This window comes from Macaca nemestrina, chromosome 5 (genome assembly GCF_043159975.1).
Source record: "Macaca nemestrina isolate mMacNem1 chromosome 5, mMacNem.hap1, whole genome shotgun sequence".
NCBI lineage: Eukaryota > Metazoa > Chordata > Mammalia > Primates > Cercopithecidae > Macaca > Macaca nemestrina.
Window position 1 is genome coordinate 14390745 of NC_092129.1, and position 22208 is coordinate 14412952.

The 22208-nt window shown below is 37.8% G+C and overlaps 1 protein-coding gene across 3 annotated transcripts in view; it reads left to right on the forward strand.

Moving 5' to 3' along the window:
• LOC105492057 (FIG4 phosphoinositide 5-phosphatase) overlaps nucleotides 1–22208 on the forward strand; it is a 128616-nt gene that overhangs the window by 19020 nt on the left and 87388 nt on the right. Inside the window, exons 2-5 of one of the 3 annotated variants that reach the window (XM_011758912.3) lie at nucleotides 3947–4045; nucleotides 5311–5434; nucleotides 16170–16326; nucleotides 21679–21729. In XM_011758912.3, the coding sequence (XP_011757214.1) occupies nucleotides 3947–4045; nucleotides 5311–5434; nucleotides 16170–16326; nucleotides 21679–21729 (431 nt within the window). Of the gene's footprint in view, nucleotides 1–3946; nucleotides 4046–5310; nucleotides 5435–5683; nucleotides 5820–16169; nucleotides 16327–21678; nucleotides 21730–22208 lie in introns of those variants that run through there. The other 2 variants (XM_011758913.2, XM_024796123.2) reach the window with 2 other exon arrangements.

The window sequence follows — 22208 nt, forward strand, 5'->3', positions numbered from 1 at the left end:
CTCTGATAGTTGTTAGTATTTCTGTGGGGTCAGCGTTAATATCCCCCTTGTTGCTTCTGATTGTGTTTGTTTGAATCTTCTCTCTTTTCTTTACTAGTCTAACTTCCAGTCTATATATTTTATTAGTTTAAAAAAAAAAAAACAGCTGCTAGATTCGTTGACCTTTTGAACAGTTTTTCGTGTCTCAGTCTCCTTCAGTTCAGCTCTGATTTTGAGTATCCTTGTTCATTTTGTCTTGATGATCTGTCTACTATTGTCAATGTGATGTTAAAGTCTCCCACTATTAGTGTGTGGGAGTCTAAGTCTCTTTGAAGGTCTCTAAAAGCTTGCTTTATTAATCTGAGTGTTCCTGTGTTGGCTGCATATATATATTAGTTGTATCTTCTTGTTGAATTGAACCCTTTACCATTATGTAGTGCCCTTCTTTGTCTTTTTTTAAAACTCTTTGTTGGTTTACAGTCTGTTTAGTCAGACACTAGAATTGCAACCCCTGCTCTTTTCTGTTTCCTGTTTGCTTGATAGATTTTACTTTGTCCCTTTATTTTGAGCCTATGTGTTTTATTGCATGTAAGATGGGTCTCTTGAAGACAGCATACTCATGGGTCTTAGTCCTTTATCCAGTTTGCCACTGTGTGTTTTTTAAATGGGGTATTTAGTCCATTTGCATTCAAAGTTAGAATTGGTATGTGTGAACCTATCATCCGGATGTTAGCTGGTCATTTTGCAGACTTGTTTATGTGGTTGCTTTATAGTGTCACTTGAGTGTTTTTGTAGTTGGCTGGGCATGGCCTTTCCTTTCCATATTTAGTGATTCCTTCAGGAGCTCTTGCAAGGCAGTTCTGGTGGTAACAAATTCCCACAGCATGTTTATCTGAAAAGGATGTTATTTCTCCTTTGCTTGTGAAGCTTAGTTTGGCTGCATATGAAATTCTGGGTTGGAAATTATTTTCTTCAAGAAGGTGAATATTGGCCCCCAATCTTTTCTGGCTTTTAGGGTTTCAGCTGAGAGGTCTACCATTAGTCTGATGGGCTTCCCTTTTTAGGTCACCTGACCTTTCTCTTTAGCTGCCTTTAATATTGTTTCTTTCGTTTGACCTTGGAGAATATGATGATAATGTGCCTTGGGGATGATCTTCTAGTGAAGTATCTGACTGGGGTTCTCTGCATTTCTTTAATTTGAATGTTGGCTTCTTTAGATAGGTTGGGGAATTTCTCATGGATGATATCCGGAAATATGTTTTCCAAGTTGGTTCCGTTCTCTTTCTGGTATACCAGTGAGTTGTAGAGTCAGTCTCTTTACGTAATCCCATATTACTCGGAGGGTTTGTTCATACCTCTTCATTCTTTTTTTCTCCATTCTTGTCTTATTTCAGAAAGCCAGTCTTCAAGCTCTGAGATTCTTTCCTCTGTTGGTCTGTTCTGCTATTAGTACTTGTGATTGCATTATGAAATTCTTGTAGTATATTTTTCAGCTCTATCAGGTCAGTTATGTTCTTCTCTATGCTGGCTATTTTGTCTGTCGTGTTTTATCATGATTTTTAGCTTCCTTGGATTGGGTTTTAACATATTCCTGTAGTTCAATGAACTTCATTTCTATTCCTATTCTGAATTCTATTTCTGTCATGTCAGCCATCTCAGAACCTTTGCTAGAGAAACAGTGCAGTCCTTTGGAGGAAAAAAGGCACTTCTGGCTTTTTGAGTTGTCAGAGTTCTTGCGCTGGTTCTTTCTCACCTTTGTGGGCTAATGTTTCTTCAGTCTTTGAAGCTGTTGACCTTTGTATGGCTTTTTTTTTCTTTTATCCTATTTGATGACCTTAAGGGTTCGATTGTGGGATAAGGTGGATTCAGTTGACAGGTTTTGTTTCTGGAAGATTATAGGGGGCCAATATTCAGCTGCCAACTCCTGGACTGTGTGCTTTAATTCTGGAATACTTGCATTGGGCTCTGACTTTATTCTCTGGCTCCTTGAGGTTAGGTATCCAATGTGCTGAGGGTGCCAACGTGTAGTGAGTGCTGGTCACTACACTTTGATAGGTGGTGTCAGCCAAAGCATTTCATGGTGTGGTGGCAGTGGGATCTTTTCTCATTCACATGTGCCAGTGGCAGCGAAAGCATGGTGGCTGTAGCAGGGTGCCAGCAGGTGCCTGCCTCCATGTGGGCATTCACAGCAGCAGCAGAGGCAGCATGGCTCAGGAGGTGGGGGAGGCCCTGCTGGTGTGCATGTAGTCATCATGGTGATCCTGTTAGCACAGGGGCAGGGCACTGGTAGATGCAGGTCTATGTGCTGAAGGCGATTGTGGTCACTGAGGGTTGGGGAGGGTCCACTGGTCTCTGTGCCTAGTTTCACTCCCATGGCAGCATTGGCACAGGGGTGGGATGAGGACGGGGCAGGCTGGCTCTGGCCCACCAAGGCTTCAGCTGCAGTGGCAGTTTAGCTGAAGGAGGGAGGTGGATTGCACCCCCAACTGCAGCAGTGGCAGGACAGGGTACATGCATGCACACACGTGCACTGGTAGGGCAAGGAAGACAAAACCCGTCCGTGCACACACATGTTGGCAAAGTGGTGTTGGAAGTGGTGGTGAGCCTGGGGGAAGCTGCAGTGGAGGGAGGGAGAGCGTAGGCTGCTGGGTGGCCATGGGGGCCACCCCACTAGAGCTCCTCACCAGTCAGGTACCAGTCTACCAGCACAGGGACTCTGATGCAGGCCCCTAGGGCACCTGAGGCTGCCCTGCAAGCAGGAATGGGGCCCTGGGAGAGAAGTCAGCAGACCAAGGGGTTCTCCGGTCGACTGTCCAGTCCGATGGGCGAGAGCGCCCTTCAGAGTTCAGGTCTGACAGTTCCCGTACGGCTAAAGTCTCCTATGGGAACAAGTCAACCCTAGCGGGATGAGTGTGCCTGGCTGGGCTCCACTACAAACGCTCCCATACCAAACCCTTTGGGCTCTGCATCAGCCAGCGTGTTGCCCCTACCACTTCTCTAAGCAGCTTTCCCTGCCAACTCGAGTGTCTGTGGTGCTCAGGGAGTCCTCCCTCTGTCAGGATTCCAGAGGCCTTGGCGAGAGTAAGTTTCTCCTCACCAGTTCAACTCACCCATTCCCCCAGAGTCACTGGGGGCCAGGAACAAATGCCGGTGCATGGTGGTCCCATGCAGCGTTCCCAACTTCCTCACTCTTCAGCCTAACTTCTGTGTCTTCCTGCCACCACTCTCAGTGCCTTCCCTCTGCAGATCTGTTAGGAGTGCTCCGGTTGTCCTGGCCCCTCCGTGACAGCTGTTCTGCCCGGCTGCCTCTAGGCAGCCATCTCGCCCAGCACCTCTCCAGTATTTATTTAATAAGACTAATGTGATTGTGTTTAGTCGGAATGCTCCAAGGAACTGTTTTAGGAAAGAAAGAATAATAATAATTTCTTGTAGCTTATCTATAAAAGGTCATTTGGGAAGGACAACCATTTTAATCATTTATGGGACTCTGGGGTAGATTTTATAGTTGCTGTATTAAAGACATTATCAGACATTTATGAACATTTGTAAGTAGTTCTTTGATAAGCTGTCAGTACTTTAGTAGCTATAATTGTCTAAGCATTCCTAATTACATGTTGAGCTTTAGAGTTTTTACCAGAGCTTCTTCCTGGTAAAGCTTAAACATCAGCCTCTAATCAGTTAGATTAATCTCTAAATTTATGACAATTGAATTCATCTGACCTGGTTACTGGGCACATTTCAGACATCAGACTGATCTTTATCATGAAACCACTAGGAATATTTTAATTTTAAAATTGGCCTTTTGGAGTCAGCTTTCCTTTAATCTGCCGGTTATACATAACAGAAATATTTCTTTAAAAAGTAACCTGACTTTATTAATGTATTTAATTTCAAAAACTGAAGTGGTATAAAATGTGTATAGCGTAAAATGCCTTGATAAACTAATGACATTCCTTTTTATTTATAGAGATACTTCCTAGTTGGGAGCAATAATGCAGAAACGAAATATCGTGTCTTGAAGATTGATAGAACAGAACCAAAAGATTTGGTCATAATTGATGACAGGGTAAGTATCCTCCAAACCTGACTGCAAAAAAACTTTCATACCTGTTGTTTAAAGGATATGAAATATCCTTACAGCTTTTAGTGGTATATTATTTTTATCATAAATCTAAAGGTTTCAGTTATTTTTCTTGGTTGGCTAGAATTTGAATCTCCAATCTGATTTCTAGAAATCACTGGTGTCAAGAAGTATGCCAGAATTATACTTTGCCCCTCGTTTTGACTTGTTTTCAAAAACACACTCTTAGGGTAAGATAATGAGTATTGTTTCTTAAAGAGCTGACATTTTAAGGATTCAATGTAACTTAATATTGCATCTGCCAAAGAGATGATCTATTGTGGTTCTTTAATATCAAGCTACTTGAAGTCAGGGAAGACTTCTATGCTACAGACTTTATTTTGCTCCTAAAAATCAGCTCTAGGACCTTTTCTGACGATTTGCTATACACTAAGGAAATGTTAAGCTGTTCTTATCCAGAGGTTAGATTATCCAGAGTCAAGAATACAGAGGCTGGAATTCAGGTGGCACAAAAACCTGAAGCTGTTAGTCAAAAGTGAAATACTATATGGTGGTTTGAACAGTTAAGTTTAACTTTTTCACACAAAAGAACTTAAGTTACATTTTGTATTGAAATTCCTGTCTGTGAATATTTCTGAATCCATAAAGATTCCTGGTTTCTCAGATATGTAGTAACTACAGTTTGGAATCCATTTTCACTAAGCTACTTGTAACAAAACTATTTTCTGTGTTGTAATAATTTTAGATAAATTCTTTTTATGATTTCCCATGCTACTCCTGGGGTCCATTCTGCCCACACCTGTCTGAACGTTTTAAACAATGTAATGTAATGGTTCTTGGCTTTATTTGGAGATGGGAGCAATTGGTCACGGAGCCCTTTGAAATGCTAACAAAATCTGTGGGCCTTCTCATAAAGATGCACATTTACTCAGAATTTTACATACAGTTTTAAGGGATTCATGGACTCTTGAAATTTACCTATAGATCCCTTAAATCTCTGCATCTCTGGTTTAGAGTATAAGGTTTGGACGGTTTTTTTTAGTATAGTAGCATGATCCAATAACCAATCTTAATTGCTAATGTTAAAGAACTTGTTAGCTTCTTAAAATTGTAGCTTACTTGTGTACTATTATATACTTCTGTATGAAATAGTTGATGATGCTTGTAGGTAACTTTTAACTTTCAGGCACAAATAATAAATAATCTACAGTCTAAGCACAACCTTACAGAGTAAATGTGCTTGTTTTTAGCATGTCTATACTCAACAAGAAGTAAGGGAACTTCTTGGCCGCTTGGATCTTGGAAATAGAACAAAGATGGGACAGAAAGGATCCTCGGGCTTATTTCGAGCGGTTTCAGCTTTTGGTGTTGTGGGTAAGAAATCTGCCCCCTTCTTACAATCTTTTGTTTTTTGTTTTTGTTTTCTCTACATAGACTACTTAAAGGAGTTTATAAGGCTATCAAGCTTTAAAATTATAATTACCTGTAGCTTTGGTTATTTAAAACTTTATTATCCATCCATCAGATAACAAACAGCACTTCTATAGCATCTGCTTATGCACTTAGCACTGCTAGGTTTTATTTAGGATACAAACAAATATAAAAATGTTTTTGGCCTTTGAGGAGGTTGCTGTCTGGCTCGTTGGTGAATGAAAAAGTGAAAATTAGCTTGGACTGTAAACATCCACCCTGCCATTCATCAGCTGGAGTAACAAATCACATAAAACTGGATTTAAAATTAATGGGAATTTCTCCTAAGGTTAGTCTATAGTTATAAAATGCCATAACCCCCTTCTTTGGATGACAGCTTTATTTTTTTTATTTTTTTTATTTTTTTCACTCACTGAGAAACTTTGGTTTCTAAAATCACAGACCATCAGAAACTCCACTGTTTGAAATTGTGTTAGTAAGATAAAAGCATCCCACATTTACTTGGACAACCCAAGTCACTGTGACACAGAGAAGCTGCTTTGGTTTACCAACTCAGGTGCAGAGCTTCAAATACAAGGTTTCTGAACGCAGTAGTCCATAGTTATGATGGTTCTGTTGTTTTCAATGAAACAGGACCCTTGGTCTACTTCATAGTCCAAATGTGATATTGATCTCTTTAAGTATCACCTTGCTTCGATTTGAGCCTCTTCATTTAAATTTTACCTAAGCTCCACCTTTCCCCCAATTCGTTAATAACTTGTTTAGCAAGATGGTCCATGGTTTCTCTGATATGCATTGTCCCTCCTTGTGGTGTATCAATAAACCTATCTTTACTGTACTATGGGTTTGTCCCTGATTGATCTGTGGCAGAGGACAAAATCCAGTGTACATAAAACAACTAAGATTATAAGTAAGAGCCAAGCTGTGTAGCATGAATTCATTGGTGTTGGAGATCACAGAAGAGGTAAATTACTTGGACCTGGAATGGCCAGGGAAGATTTCCCATAGTAGATGAGACTTGAGCTGTACCTTGAAGGAGGAGCAAGGTATGGATAATGCAGAGAAGAAAAGAGGGAACTCCAGTAAGGGTGACAGCAGAGGGACATTCACGAAGGTACCCACAGGTGCTGGGAATGCTGGGGAGTAGTCAGGTGAGGCCAGATTGCTTCGGGCTTTGAAAGCCAAAGCAGGGGGCTATTGTATTTTAGCATCACTGCTGCCAGCACCTTATTTTGAGTCTTTTTGTCTATAAACACTTAGGAAATTATCTCTGTGTTTCTTAAACCTACTGGATTGTATGTAATATTAAGTGGTTGTGTTGGTTCGTTCTCGCATTGCTATAAAGAAATACCTGAGACTGGGTAATTTATAAAGAAAAGAGGCTTAATTGGCTCATGGTTCTGCAGGCTGTCCAGGAAGCATAGCAGCTTCTGCTTCCAGGAGGCCCCAGGAAACTTACAATTATGCCAGAAGGCGAAGGTGCAGCAGGTGTGTCTTACATGACTGGAGCTTAATTAAGGAAGGGTGGGGGAGGTGCCACACACTTTTAAGCAACACTTTTAAGCAACCAGATCTCATGAGAACGCTGTATCACGAGAATAGCATCAAAAGCGTGGTTGTAAACTTCATGAAGGATCCACCCCCAGGAGCCAGGTACCTCCAACCAGGGCCCACCTCCAACAATGGAGGATTACAACGGAACATGAAGTTTTTGTGAAGACACAAATGCAAACCATATCAGTGGTTTCTATAGATATTAACAAAATTAATGTGGACTTGACTATACTGTATGTGTTCAGATTCTTATTTTGGGTCTTCTGATTAGCACTTTCTGTTTTGCGACTCTATGTCTCTGAAAACTTTGATTATATTCTGCCATCCTTGGAGTTTGCTTTTCTAAGATTGCTCTCATTGCTCTTCATACATAATCTCTTTAGGCTCTTTTTGTGTGTTAGGTGGCTGCTGGGGAAGGTAAAGAGTAGTATAACATGACTGGTTTCTTCTTCTCAGGCCTAGCCCCTTTTCTATGCCTTCTGCTCAGTCTTGAGAAGGCCCTTGAGGTTACATGTTGAATGAATGAGTGTTTGTGGGAATATGTATGTCTGTATGTGTCATGTGAGTTCATGTGTTTAAATGCCATACATGCCAATATGTTAAATTCCACTTTCAGTCCTGCTTATATTTTAAATTTAAGAAAAAATACTGTAAATAAAATGTGTTTTAATATGGTAGACTCTAATTTAAATAATAGTTACATAATAGTTTAAGCTTGTTCCCTTAAATGTTGATACTTTATTACAACTTTTTTTTTTTTTGAGACAGAGCCTTGCGGTGTCACCCAGGCTGGAATGCAGTGGCATGATCTTGGCTAACTGCAACCTCCATCTCCCGAGTTCAAGCCATTCTTGTGCCTCAGCCTCCTGAGTAGCTGGGATTACCGGTACACACCACCATGCCAAGCTGATTATTGCATTTTTTGTAGAGATGGGGTTTCGCCATGTTGGCCAGGCTGATCTCAAGCTCCTGGCCTCAAGCAATCTGCCTGTCTCAGCCTCCCAAAGTGCTGGGATTGCTGATGTGAGTCACTGCGCCTGGCCACAACTTTTTTGATAGGCATTTCCTAAGTATATACTGTTGAATGCCTTATTGGCCAGATTTTATTATTCAAAATTGAAGTTTTCTTGATGATTAAATGTAGTGAAGTGAAAATCACTTATTGAACTGTGTGGGTTTTGTTTTGTGTGTTTGTGTCTGTATGTGTGTTTTTTTTTTTTTTTAGGCAGGACCTCGCTCTGTCACCTAGGCTGGAGTACAGTGGCGAATAATAGCTCGCTGCAATCTCTACCTCCTGGTCTCAAGTGATCTACCTGCCTCAGGCTCCTGAGTAGCTGGGACTACAGGCATATGCCACCATGCCGAGCTAATTTTTTTTCTTTTCTTTTTTTTTTTTTAAGAGGTGGGGGTCTCACTGTGTTTTCCAGGCTAGCCTCAAACTGCTGGGCACAAGCAATCCTCCTGCCTTGGCCTCTCAAAGTGTTAGGATCACAGGCATAAGCCACTGTGCTCAGCCTGAACTGTGTTTAAAAATAGCTGTCGTTGGGTATTCCAGAGTTGTATTGGGCTGTTTGACTTTACGTTAAATGGCCTCTAGACTGCTGGACTGTTTTTTTCTTATGATACTTCGGTCACCTTTTATTGTTCTTGACATGTTTGCTTTTAGCATATTCTTTGCCTCATTTTTAATCTATTGATAACCAAGCTTGTAAAACTAGAACTTTCCTTTGAATCAAGTGATAACCAAGTTTGTAGCCAGATGTTTACTTTACACACAAGTTTTGATTAATAAACTCTGGGTGAGGGCTGAAGGTGTCTCCATGTTTCTTTTAAAGGTGACATTCTTAGCTATTTCTGTTGAACTTAGAGCCCTTTTAGCTTTGAGACTGTGCATGTATGGTGAAGTCTCCGTAAGGTTAACCTGCAAGTAAAGTAAGACAGTAATGTACTGGTAAACATTTAGTATTTTTATGGAAATGTGCCTTATGTATCCTACTTCAGTCATGTAAATAAAGTTAAGAATCAGTGAAAAGTCAACAGGGGGTAATAAAAGTCTATGATTTTTCTAGTACAAGCTTAGAAATGTACTGAATACTGAAATTATTAACACAAAATACTTTGAAAAGTGTGTAGTCTAGTTGTCAAAATAATACATTTGTGAAATGACTAGAATGGTTGTGTTCTATTCTGTAGCTAAAATATTTTCTTCACTAACTTTTTGAACACGCTGAATCTGTGGAAAATATTTTTGTTGGAATGTTTTGGGTTGTTGTCATGGTTTATTTAGTACACATGTCATGAGAATCTAGAACAATACTTCCCTACGATCTGTAATAAAGGACTATTTTTCTCCCCCTCTCTCACATATATCACATGTTGCACTCCAACACCACATGTGACTTAAAATACGAGTTTAGTACTATCCAAACTAGTCTATGCCCTGTGTGAGGGCAGGTTCATTGATCATGCACACAGATGTTGCGGGACAATCTAAATTGTTCTAAAGTTTCTAAATCCTTCCTTTCAATTTGTTTACTTATCTTTTCATGGGCCTTTTATTCTCAAGCTCATGGACCAGCACTGGTCCCTAGGCCATATTTTGAATATTACTGACCTAGAGGGTTTTCCTTGCTATAAACGGATTATTCCAGTCCTGTAGCTGCCTGGCCAATTCCTGATCTGTTCCTTTGTTATTTGACAGCCAGCAGGAAGTTTGGGAAACCACTGGATGGGATCATGAGCATCCATCACTAAGTTGTTTTATATGGTCCTAGGACACATGAATGGAATGACCTATAGCCCATACTACTCAGTTTTGTTATAATCCCAGCTCCTTTTCATTTATAGCCCTTAGGTACGTGTCCTTTTTCTGCCACTGTCATCTGTCAGACGACACTCTTCTAAGCCTCTAGTATGTTGAAAGGGAGTGGCAAAATAAGAAGTGTCAATACTGTAGACTGTGATGGACTAAGCTATTATTTAAAACAACACCGTTACGAATAGACTGCAGATCCAAGATAACAGTGAAAACACCAACAAAGTGTGAGTCTCAGACTAGTTGGGGGCAGTATGATTTGATAGTAGAGGTGTCACATTGGTTCCAGAGCGCTGTCTTGTACAAAGGCATTGGGTACTTGGGGGGGGGTTTCGTCCTTCTCTGCTGGAGCGCTGTTCTCACTGGAGGCTTTCAAGATAATAGCTGGCTGGCATGGTGACCCCCCAAACAGGATATTACATTATTCCCTGTTAGTGGGCTGATGAGGGTCCTCTCCAGCCACCAGAATTGTATACTACCCCATTCTCTCATATTGTCCTTTTTAATATATTTTGCTTGGCATCCCTCTCAAGTGACACAACCTTTTTTATTTTGGAGAGAGAGAAATCACTTTTGCATGATGACCATCATCTTGTCTTCTGGAAAGTACTCAATGAAATTGATCTGGGGTCAGAAGTACATAGAATGAAGATGAAGAAACCTGTTCTGGTGTTCATCATGTTAGAGGAATGAACAGTTTGGATAGCACTAAACTCATGTTTTAAGGGATGAACAGGCTGATTCTTGGTGGATGTCTATGCCAAACTAAAGCCTTTAATTGTTGAGAGTCATTTCTAATTGGTAGTAAAAAGGAAGTGGAAAATAATCTCATTTATAATATACTGAAGCCATTTGTGCCAGAAGAAGAGTGTCTCTTTTGTGAAGTATATTTACTTTCCCTTACACAAATTATAAAGGGAAGTGTAGAATGATATAAATAGCCTGGAGCTAAAAACATAAAATTAAAATTCAATTGGAATGCAGGTTGAGAGAAATTATTATTAGTAAGAAATTTTATCTAAAAAATAAATATACAGCAAGAATAAAAGGAAAACTAATTTATCTTGTAAATATTTATTATTTAATCCCAATTACATTCCATTTTTCAGTTTTTCTGTGTGTGTGCTGCTTCTGAAATGCTTACTTTTGTAAGTTTTATATTTCTGAAAGGATGACTACTTCCTAAGTTGCTGTTAATGAGGTTGTCATCAGCTTTTTTTTTCTTTCCCATTCTGTGCCCTTCAACTTTAGTGAGGTCATTTTTGGTTAGTCTCTAACCTTTTTTAAAAAACACTTTGTGTTTTGTGGATTTCTAAAATATAAATATTTTCCATTATTTTAATAGCATTTTTTTCTCAGTAGCATGACCGATAAGATTCTTGAGGCATCTTTCCATTATTGATTTCAACTCATTCATGTTAATGTATTCAATTAGTAGTTCTTTTTTCATCAGCTGACAATAACAAGACATAGATCATAGGTATTTGCCAATTCTGGAGCAAAAATTCAGAGCACCAGGATCTTAGCTTAGACTTCATAGAGTATAACACTGAGAGAGAGGGACACACACATACACACACACAGAGAGAGAATGTATGTGTAAGAAAGTTAGTTTTGAAAGATAGCTAGATATAAGATTCTTCTGGATATGTGTGTGTGTGTGTGTGTGTATACACACACACTATATATATATTCTTCTGGATATATGTGTGTATATTTGTATTATGTATATTATATATACATATATATTATTGGAACTAGAACTTATATATATATTAGTACTTTATGTCATCCCTCTTCATTCTGGCTTTCATTGCTTCTGATGAGAAGACAGCTGTATATGACTGTTTCTAGTTTGCCCTATGAGCCAGTGAGCTGGGCAGGGATGGGACCTTGTGTTCTTGGCCTGACATGCCTGGAGTAGAGCCTCCACCCTGTGAGTCGGTGCTCGGTTGAAGGAAGGAGCCCGGACCTTAGCCATGCTTGCCTGGAATAGAGCTTTTACAACACAGAGTTGGTGGGGATGAGAAAACCTGGTGGCCTACCCATCCTGAGCAGAAATTGTGGTCCTAGACTGGGAGCTGGAGAGAAAGGAAGGAGCCCTGTCTTCTTGGCTGCATCTGCCCAGAGCAGATATTCTGTCACACTGAACTGGGAGGCAGTGTGGAAGGGGAGCAGGCCGTGATCCAAATGCCCCAGACTTGCTGTTCTTACCAAGATTCAGTAGATTTTCTTGGATGTTTCTCCACTTTCTGTATGCCCTTTGGGCAGTTTCCAGAAACTTTTAATGTTTTCCTTTGTTTTTATTATTTTTACTAGTTACGGTTGTTTTCCTAGGAAAGAGTCTGCTGAACTCCTTGCATTGCTATTTCAGAAGTGTCCCCTCTTCCCCACCACCAAGAAAGTTAGTTTTAACTCCCAAAGCAAAGTTCAGGGAACCTGAAAGTTTTTGACCAAGATTGTATGGCAACTAGTGTGTTGCTGACAATATAATGCTGCTGAACATTAATGTATATGGCTCTTTCTTTAGTCACCAATATAGAACCTCTATGTTCTAATGATCTAACATAAAATATAACTCTATTTATAACTCTCCAATATTCATTTAAAAACGAAACTATCGTCATTTACATTAGGTATATCTCCTAATGCTAACAAACCTGCATGTTGTGCACATGTACCCTAGAACTTAATGAAAAAAAACCAACAACTAAACTATCAGAAATGATACTTGTGGAAGATTGCATGAAGGATATGTAATTTACTTGATGTATTGTTTTCTTTGCCCAACCTATTCACTTCCCAGGGAACTGGAGCCATGTCCCCCGGCCACATCTAGGCCACCTACTTATCATATAAAATGGTTTCCAATGCTGCATGATTCTATTCTTTGGCCATAGTTGATTGGTCCTGGGCTGGACACCTGACCCAAGTTGGGTCAATCCAAGTTCTTTCCCAGGAATTCTGAAATTGAACTTGATAAAAATGTCCTTTTCTTTCCAGTGAAGGTTTTGGATGGAAAGCCCAGAGCTGTCAGCAGTTGTGTTTCCTACTACGTGATCCAGAGAAGTGGAGGAGCCTGGTCTATGGACAGAGAGAAGAATGGAGTAGATGTTCAGAGACACATCTTGACTAGGCTTTTCCTGAGGCCCAGTCACAGTTTCCCATGTGTGGCATGCATCGCTTCAGGATCCTTAATATAAATTCCTTTTTTAGTTTAAGCTGGCTCAAATTGGTTTTTGACATTAATTATCAAGAGTCCATGAAGTTTGTTCTTTTGGGCAATATTTCCCAAAATATGTTCCTCAGAACGTATATCCATTGGTTTTTGTTGTTGTTGTTGTTGTTTTAAGGTAGGGGGCGGGAGGAGATTCCATGAAAAAACGAATCTGGAAAGGCACTTGGTTTTTATCTCCCATCAAGATTCACAGTGTACTTTAGCACAGTACTGTAAGGTTCTCAGGAGTTTTAAGTTTCTTAGTCCAGTATTATTTGCTCACTGCCACTCCTCTCCCCCCGGGGTTCCATTAACTAGTATTTCATGGAGAACACATTTGGGGAACTGTTACCAGAGATACTTAGATTTTTATCTTCAAATGAAATTAGACCTCCATTCAGCTGTGTGTCTTGCTGCATTCTTTTAGTTTGTAAAGAATGACATTTATTGAATTGTGCCTTGGCATATGAAACAGCATTGAGAAATGTGTCCTTGACATTGCTGGAGAATTCTCCTGAGGTTGTTCTTTACAGCACATACCTTTTTGTGAGGATTCACTCTGGAATTGTCTCCCAGTTCTTGGAACTACCGTAGCTTCTCCAAGTAGTGGTTTGGTTTTTATCTTTCAGCCACTGTGCATGGTATAATTGGATGTGTGTTCCTCTTTGCATTATCTATTAGAAAATGGAGAGCCAAGTGTGGGGAATAGTACATAGGATCTTAAGATTCATTCTTATGTACAACTTTTATTCTTAGACTCATCTTACTATGTTTTTAAACATTATTTCCTTTACTGTAATTTCTTCTTCATTTTTATAATCTGTGTGTGTGTGTATTTAATTTTGGTAAAAAACAGAATTTGCCATCGCAATCATTTTTAAGTGCACAGTACAACAGTGTTAACTATATGCATCTTGTGCAACAGATCTTGAGAATTTTTTCATCTATGCAAAACTAAAGCTCTGTACCCATGAAACAACAACTCCTCTTAATCTTATATCCATTTTTCCTTAAGGCACTTCTGTCCTATTTGCAGTGAGACTAAAAGGAATGAATGAATTAAATTGTTTAGAGTAATTTTTCTTTTTTTACTTTAAATTCTGGGATACATGTGCAGAATGTGCAGGTTTCTTACATAGGTATACATGTGCTATAGTGGTTTGCTGTACCTATCAACCCACCATCTAGGTTTTAAGCCCCGCATGCATCAGGTATTTGTCCTAATGCTCTTCCTCCCCTTGCTCCCATCCCCCGACAGGCCCTGGTGTGTGATGTTCCCCTCCCTGTGTCTATGTGTTCTTGTTGTTCAGTTCCCACTTATGAGTGAGAACATGTGGTATTTGGCTTTCTGTTTCTGTGTTAGTTTGCTGAGAATGATGGTTTCCTGCTTCATCCATGTCCCTGCAAAGGACATGAACTCATTCTTTTTTATGGCTGCATAATATTCCATGGTGTATATGTGCCACATTTTCTTTTTCCAGTCTATCATTGATGAGCATTTGAGTTGGTTCCAAGTTTTTGCTATTGTAAATGGTGCTGCAGTAAACATATGTGTGCATGTGTCTTTATAGTAGGATGATTTATAATCCTTTGGGTATATACCCAGTAATGGGATTGCTGGGTCAAATGGTATTTCTGGTTCTAGGTTCTTGAGGAATCACCACACTGTCTTCCACAATGGTTGAACTAATTTACACTCCCACCAGCAGTGTAAAAGCGTTTCTGTTTCTCTGCATCCTCTCCAGCATCTGTTGTTTCCTGACTTTTAAATGATCGCCATTCTAACTGGTGTGAGATGGTATCTCATTGTAGTTTTGATTTGCATTTCTTTAATGACAAGTGATGATGAGCTTTTTTTCATATATTTGTTGGTCGCATAAATGTCTTCTTTTGAGAAGTGCCTTTTCTTATCCTTTGCCCACTTTTTGATGGGATTGTTTTTTTCTTGTAAATTTAAGTTCCTTGTAGATTCTGAATATTAGCCCTTTGTGGGATGGATAGATTGTAACAATTTTCTCCCATTCTGTAGGTTGCCTGTTCACTCTGATGATAGTTTCTTTTGCTATGCAGAAACTCTTTAGTTTAATTAGATCCCATTTGTCAATTTTGGCTTTTGTTGCCATTACTTTTGGTGTTTTTAGACATGAAGTCTTTGTCCATGCCGATGTCTTGAGTAGTATTGCCTACGTTTTCTTCTAGGGTTTTTATGGTCTTAGGTTTTACATTTAAGTCTTTAATCCATCTTGAGTTAATTTTTGTGTAAGGTGTAAGGAAGGGGTCCAGTTTCAGTTTTCTGCATATAGCTAGCCAGTTTTCCTAGCACCATTTATTAAATGGGGAATCTTTTCCCCATTGCTTGTTTTTGTCAGGTTTGTAAAAAATCAGATGATTGTAAATGTGTGGTATTATTTCTGAGGGCTCTGTTCTGTTCCATTGGTCTATATATTTGTTTTGGTACCAGTACCATGCTGTTTTGGTTACTGTAGCCTTGTAGTATAGTTTGAAGTCAGGTAGTGTGATGCCTCCAGCTTTGTTCTTTTTGCTTAGGATTGTCTTGGTGTCTTGGCTATACGGCCTTTTTTTGGTTCCGTATGAAATTTAAAGTAGTTTTTTCTAATTCTGCAAAGAAAATCAATAGTAGCTTGATGGGAATAGCATTGAATCTATAAATTACTTTGGGCAGTGTGGCCATTTTCGCAACATTGATTCTTCTTATCCATGAGCATAGAATGTTTTTTCATTTGTTTGTGTCCTCTCTTATTTCCTTGAGCAGTGGTTTGTAGTTCTCCTTGAAGAGGTCTTTCACACCCCTTGTAAGTTGTAGTCCTAGGTATTTTATTCTCCTCGTAGCAATTGTGAATGGGAGATCACTCATGATTAGGCTTTGTTTAGAGTAATATTTTTAAGTGAGATAAATGTCAGTATAGATATTCTTAGAGAATAATTTTAAGACACCTGAAAATGTGTATGGCTATGAATCATAGAAATAATAAAGTGAGAAATGTATCGAAGATCTTTAGCCTTTTAAATAGGCATCTAAAAGCCATTACTAAGTTTATAAAGCATCTTTCTCTTTCTTTTTTGTTGCATAGGTTTTGTCAGGTTCTTAGAAGGGTATTATATTGTGTTAATAACTAAAAGGAGGAAGATGGCGGATATTGGAGGTCATGCAATCTATAAGGTCGAAGATACAAATATGATTTATATACCTAATGATTCTGTACGGGTTACTCATCCTGATGAAGCTAGGTATGTATGGTGGTAACTCCCTTTTTTTTTATTTTTGTTTTTTGGAGACAGGGTCTTGCCCTGTTGCCTAGGCTGGAAGTCATGGTCATAACTTGCTATAGCCTTGGCCTCTCAGGCTCAAGTACTTTTTTTTAATGTCGTAGATCAGGTAGAAAATAAAATTAGTTTAGATACTATAAATGTTATGTAAAAAGATCAAATGTTGGCTCAGAATTTTACAACTTTTGTTCAAGAGCTGTTAAAAACCTCCATTATAGCAATTGGCAAGAATCAGCAATGGCTACCAACACTGTTAGGTTAGAGGTTGTTATTGAGGAACAGAATAATCACATAGTCCCAACATTTTAAACTCCGTGGATCTCTTTGTTATTTACAAAGAGAAGTAAGTATTTTTATGATGAAAAAAAATGGCAGACATTCTTATCCAAATAATTAAACTTCTCATCACCAATAATGAGACGAAACTGACATTGTTTGACTCTCAATGGGAAGGACACAGTTTACCTTAGTAGTTAAATATTGCTAAAAATATTTAACTTGAATCTAAGCATGGGAAATAATCAGATACATACATACCACTAGACTTTCTGCAAGATAACTGGCCTAGATTCTTAAAAGAATGTTAAAGTCATCAAAGACAAAAAACAGAGGACTGTTCTAGATTTTAAAACAGACATGACAACCAAGTGCAGATTTTGGTCAGATCCTGGGTTAAAAGTGCATGTACTTGTACACACATCCTCACACAAAGATCTAAAGGGCTTTATTTGGACAGTTTGTATGTGGACTACCTACTCGTGATCTTGAATCAATATTTAAATTTGGAGGATAATAATGGTTTGTGGTTACTGAGGAGATTGTCCTTGTTTTTAATAGGCACATGCTAAAATATTTAGGAGTGAAGTGTCATGATGTCTGCTACTTACTGTCAAGTGGTTTAGAAAAATAAAATGTATATTTAAAGAGAGATAATGTTTGTGTATGAGTTTAAGGAGAGAGCTCTAAAAGTGAATTCAGAAGAAGGGCATATTGGTGTTAATTGTACTTTCCCCCGGCCCCCCCCAGTTTTTCTGTATATCTGAAATGTTCAAAAGTTTTGGAGGAATTACTGGAACCTTGGGAATGTGGGAAAAGCTATTAACAAATTGATAAAATTGTAAAGGTTGAATTGAATTAATATTATGAAGATTAAAATTGAACAAAGAAATATTTATAAGTTTTTAGGATAGGTAACAGTTTAGATTTTAATTATATCCTGTACTTTTATAGTGTTCCAGTACATGAACCAAAATTTAAAGGTGATGCGGCCCTGTTACTTGAGACAATCTTAGACAGTGGTTTTCTGGGCCCTTGTGATGCTGCTTTTGATGATGATTTGGAAGGGGGGTTATTAGAAAATAATTGGTTTCAGATGAGAATAAGTACAGTTTATCAGAGTACACTTTTGTCTTGTACTAACTGAAAAACGTTATATCCCATACAGCTTATAGGAAGGCCTATATAGTGTATTGACTAAAAGTGAATCAGAATGACCAGAGCATGCAAATCCAGGGATAGGAAAAGTTCAAGAAGTTAGTTATTTGTAAGTCTCATCTTTATGATACTTTAGCCAAGAATAGCAATACAAATTATGTTATTGTATATAGTGATTTGGATCTCTTTAAAGAGCAAAATTATGAGTAATAACATGTAGTAAATGGATTTATTCAGAATAAGATACAATTATATTAATAGTTTTTTATAGGTAAACTGAAGTAATATTACTAAATAGGAAAAACTTTTAACACTTATAAGACTATGTTATCCAATAGTGCATCTAAGCAAAAATAATTGGCAAAATATTTGAAAACAAAATACAGTACTGTTAAACATTTCATACATAATGTTTATCTCTGTAATGCATGATTGTTATCAATGTTAGAAAATGTACTAGAGCAGTTCACCACATTAAAATATTGCTGGAAAAATTATCTTCTTAATGTTTGCAGAATATATATTTGACAAAATTCAATACTCAGTATGATAAAAGGTTTTAGCAAACTAGCAATATAAGCAGATTTTCTTAATCTGGTAAATGATACCTATTAAAAACCTATATCCAAAATTGTTCTTAGAAGTGAAACTTCAAAATCATTACTTTTATTCAAGGTAGGAACAATACAGAGATATCTGCCGTCACTACTAACGTTCAGCCTCATACTGAAGGCCCTAGGCAGTGCCACAAGACTAGAAAAATAAGCCACAAAGCTTGAAAAGAAAAATTAATGGCATTATGTAAGCAATATCATTTTCTACTTGGAAAGTTTGAAAATATCTACAAATTCTCAGAACTGATAAAAGAGTTCAGTAAGGTGACTAAGAAAAGATGGCTGGGCATGGTGGCTCATACCTGGAATCCCAGCATTTTGGGAGGCTGAGGTGGGAGGATTGAGCCCAGGAGGTTGAGGCTGCAATGAGCCATGTTTGTGCCACTGTACTCCAGCCTGGGTGACAGAGTGAGACCCTGCCTCAAAAAAAAAAAAAAAAAAAAATTAAAAGAACAAAAAAGAAAAGATCGACATGTAAGACATATAAAGACCAGTAATATTTCCACACACTAGCAATAATGAACTAGAAAATTTATAAGGTACCTGCCAATAAATATAATAAAAGCCATACAAAACCTTATGGAAAAGACTTAAAACATTATTAAAATATTTTTAAAATCTCTTAATTAATTGGAGAGATGTCCCTTTATCATGGATGAGGCTTAATGTCTTAAAGATGTTAGTTTTCTCCAAAATTAATTTTTATGTATATTTTTTCTTGAGACAAGGTCTCGCTCTTACCCAGGCTAGAGGGCAGTGGTGCAATCTTGGCTCACTGCAGCTTTGAACTCCTGGGCTCAAGTGGCCCTCCCACCTCAGCCTCCCCAGTACCTGGGACTATGGACACATGCCACCACACCTGACTAATTTTGTATTTTTGGCAGAAATAGGATCTTTCTATGTTGACCAGACAGGTTTTGAACTCCTGGGCTCAAACAGTCCTTCCACGTCGGCCTCCCAAAGTGCTGGGATTACAGACATGAGCCACAGGGCCTGGCCAATTTTTAAATTTAATGTCACATTAATCCAGGTTCCAAGAGGATGTTTTGAGAATGGAACTTGACATGATTTTAAAAGTCATATGGAAAAGCAAATATCTAAGCATGGTCCAGACAATTTAAACAAGAAAAACAAGAAGGGATAAAGTCAACAAGATGGTAAGACCTACAGTAATTAAGATAATCAGGTGGTAAGCTATAGTAAATAAGACTGCTAAGTAGTGGTGGAGGAATTGATGGGGGTCAATGAACAGTGTTAAGAAAGCCTAGAAAAAGATCCATTTTATGTGGCAAACTGGAATATGATAGAGTGAGCATTACAAGTCATTGGGGGAAAGATGGGATAAATAGTGTTGGTTTTCCAATTGGACAAAAATGAAATTTGATTACATTCTCTGATAATATTCAGGAAGCGATTCCAGAAGTACGAAGATAATTTTAAGAAAATAAAGGTAAATATTTTTATAATCCTGGTATGGAAAAGGATTTTACAAACAAAATACAAATGGATAAACCATAAGGCAAACAATGCTATATTTGATACTATAAATATTCAAAATGTATTTAGACAAATTTTAGGAAACAAGCAGCAGTCTGAAAGTAGATATTTGTAACATAACGATGATTATTATTTAGAATAATGTGGGAAGAATGTGGGAAGAATTTCTACAAATCAGTGAGAAAAAAAAGCAACTTAACTGAAAAATGATTAAAAGGAACAGGCAACTCACAGTGGAGATTCTGAACCTTACCTAGTAATTTGGGAAATGCAAATTAAAAAGGTACCTTTTTATTCTCATTAGTCAGTTCGGGAATAATCAGAGTATCTGCCGTCATCAAATGTTAGGAGAGATGTGGGAAATGAGTTGTATACTATGAGTTGGAGTGATATTTTAACCACTTGGAAGAACACTTTGGCAGTTCTAGCGAAATTGAAAATGCACGTTATCTGCAGTGCACAGTGGTTCTTGTTTCCACATATGTGCCCTAGAGAAACTGTTATACATGTGTATGGGAAAACATGCATGGGATGCTCTTGGCAGCATTGTATCTTATAGTGGAGAACTAGAAAGAACCTAGTGGTCTATCAGCAGACAATGTATAAAGTGTGTCATGTGTAGTTGGCTTTCCTTATCCATGGGTTCCACATCTGTGAATTCAACCAACCACAGCTTGAAAATACTTGAAAAAAATTGTGTCTGTACTGAACATGTACAGACTTTTTTCCTGTCATTATTCCCTAAACAATATAGTACGGCAATAATAGAATTACTATATAGCATTTACATTGTATTAGGTATTATAAGTAATCTAGAGGCAATTGAGAGTGTACAGGAAGATGTGTATTGTGCGTTATGTACAAATACTATGCCATTTTATATCAGGAACTCGAGCATCTGTAGATTTTGGTATCTGAGGGAGGACCTGGAACTAATCCCCCACAGATACCGAGGGATGACTGTATATGATGGAGACCAAACATTGATTAAAGTGAACAAATTAAATCTATAACTTTCAACATAACTAGATTTCAAAAAATGAGAGCAAAAAGTAAGATAGTATACAAAGTTTGTAATGATTTGCGTACGTATTTTAAATATATAATATAATGCTATATATTATTTAAAGATGGCTCTAATGTGATGAAAGTAAAGAGATGGATGGACTGGAAGGATTCATATCAGTGACAGGAAAATGGTTGCATTTGGAGCGAGAGAACAGGACTGGGGAAGTCTAAAGGGAACGTTAACTTTTTAAGTTGCTTGTTATTTATCTTAAAAAGGTCAAAATAGATATTTAAAAATGTGAACATTTATTAGTCCTGAGAGACAGAAATGTGAACATTTTATTTTATACCTTTTCTGGTGTAAAAACTTAGCAACTTAAAATTGTGGTGACCCATGTTGTGCTTCTTGTTGTTGCTCTCCTTTCTCCATCCTCGAAGCATTTGCAAAGCACATTGTAAAAGCAAAAACAGCATTTACTTCTGTCTTGCCCAAAGTCTGCTGTGCCCCACACGTGTAGATGCATGACTTTGCCTCTCACTGGCACAATCAGTGATAAGGAACAAACTATAAAGTTAAAGGTTTCCAAAGGGATGATCAACAGACCTAGAATTGCTTCAGATGTAATCCCTATTCTGGATATGGCTTGAATTCCTCAGCTTTAAGAGCATATTTACAAATATAAATGTACATATGGGTACATGTTAAACTGTGAGAAATAATAGTATTGGACAAATAAAATATACTTTGGTTTTTTTTTAGGTATCTACGAATATTTCAAAATGTGGACCTATCTAGCAATTTTTACTTCAGGTAAGTTTGAGGTTAGTTTCGCTCCTATCAGTCACATAAACTTTTATATTATTTTCCAGTAGGTAAAAACAGAATGAGAACATAGTAGTACTTCTGTTTCTTTTTAGTCAACTTGTTTTATGTAAAAGCATTAAAATATAGCTGTTTCTTCCTTTTAAAAATCTTATATTTGAAAATCCAAATGGATAAATTAAAAGATGTTTATTCTCATAATAAAAATCATCTTTGTTTTAGGTAGGACTTAATGTATTTTAAAGAAATATTCTGATTTTGTAATCTTAAATTACAAAAATGAAATTTACAGTCAGCCTCTAATACAGAGTTGTAACAATTTCATGGTTCAACTTTTAGTAAATAATCTGGCAAAATTAGGTAAAAATAAGTTAAAAGTAGGAAGAACTGTTGCAATACTGATGTACTGCTGGTGGCATTGTAAATTGACAGTTTCCTGAGAAGGAATATAGCATTGAACGTATATG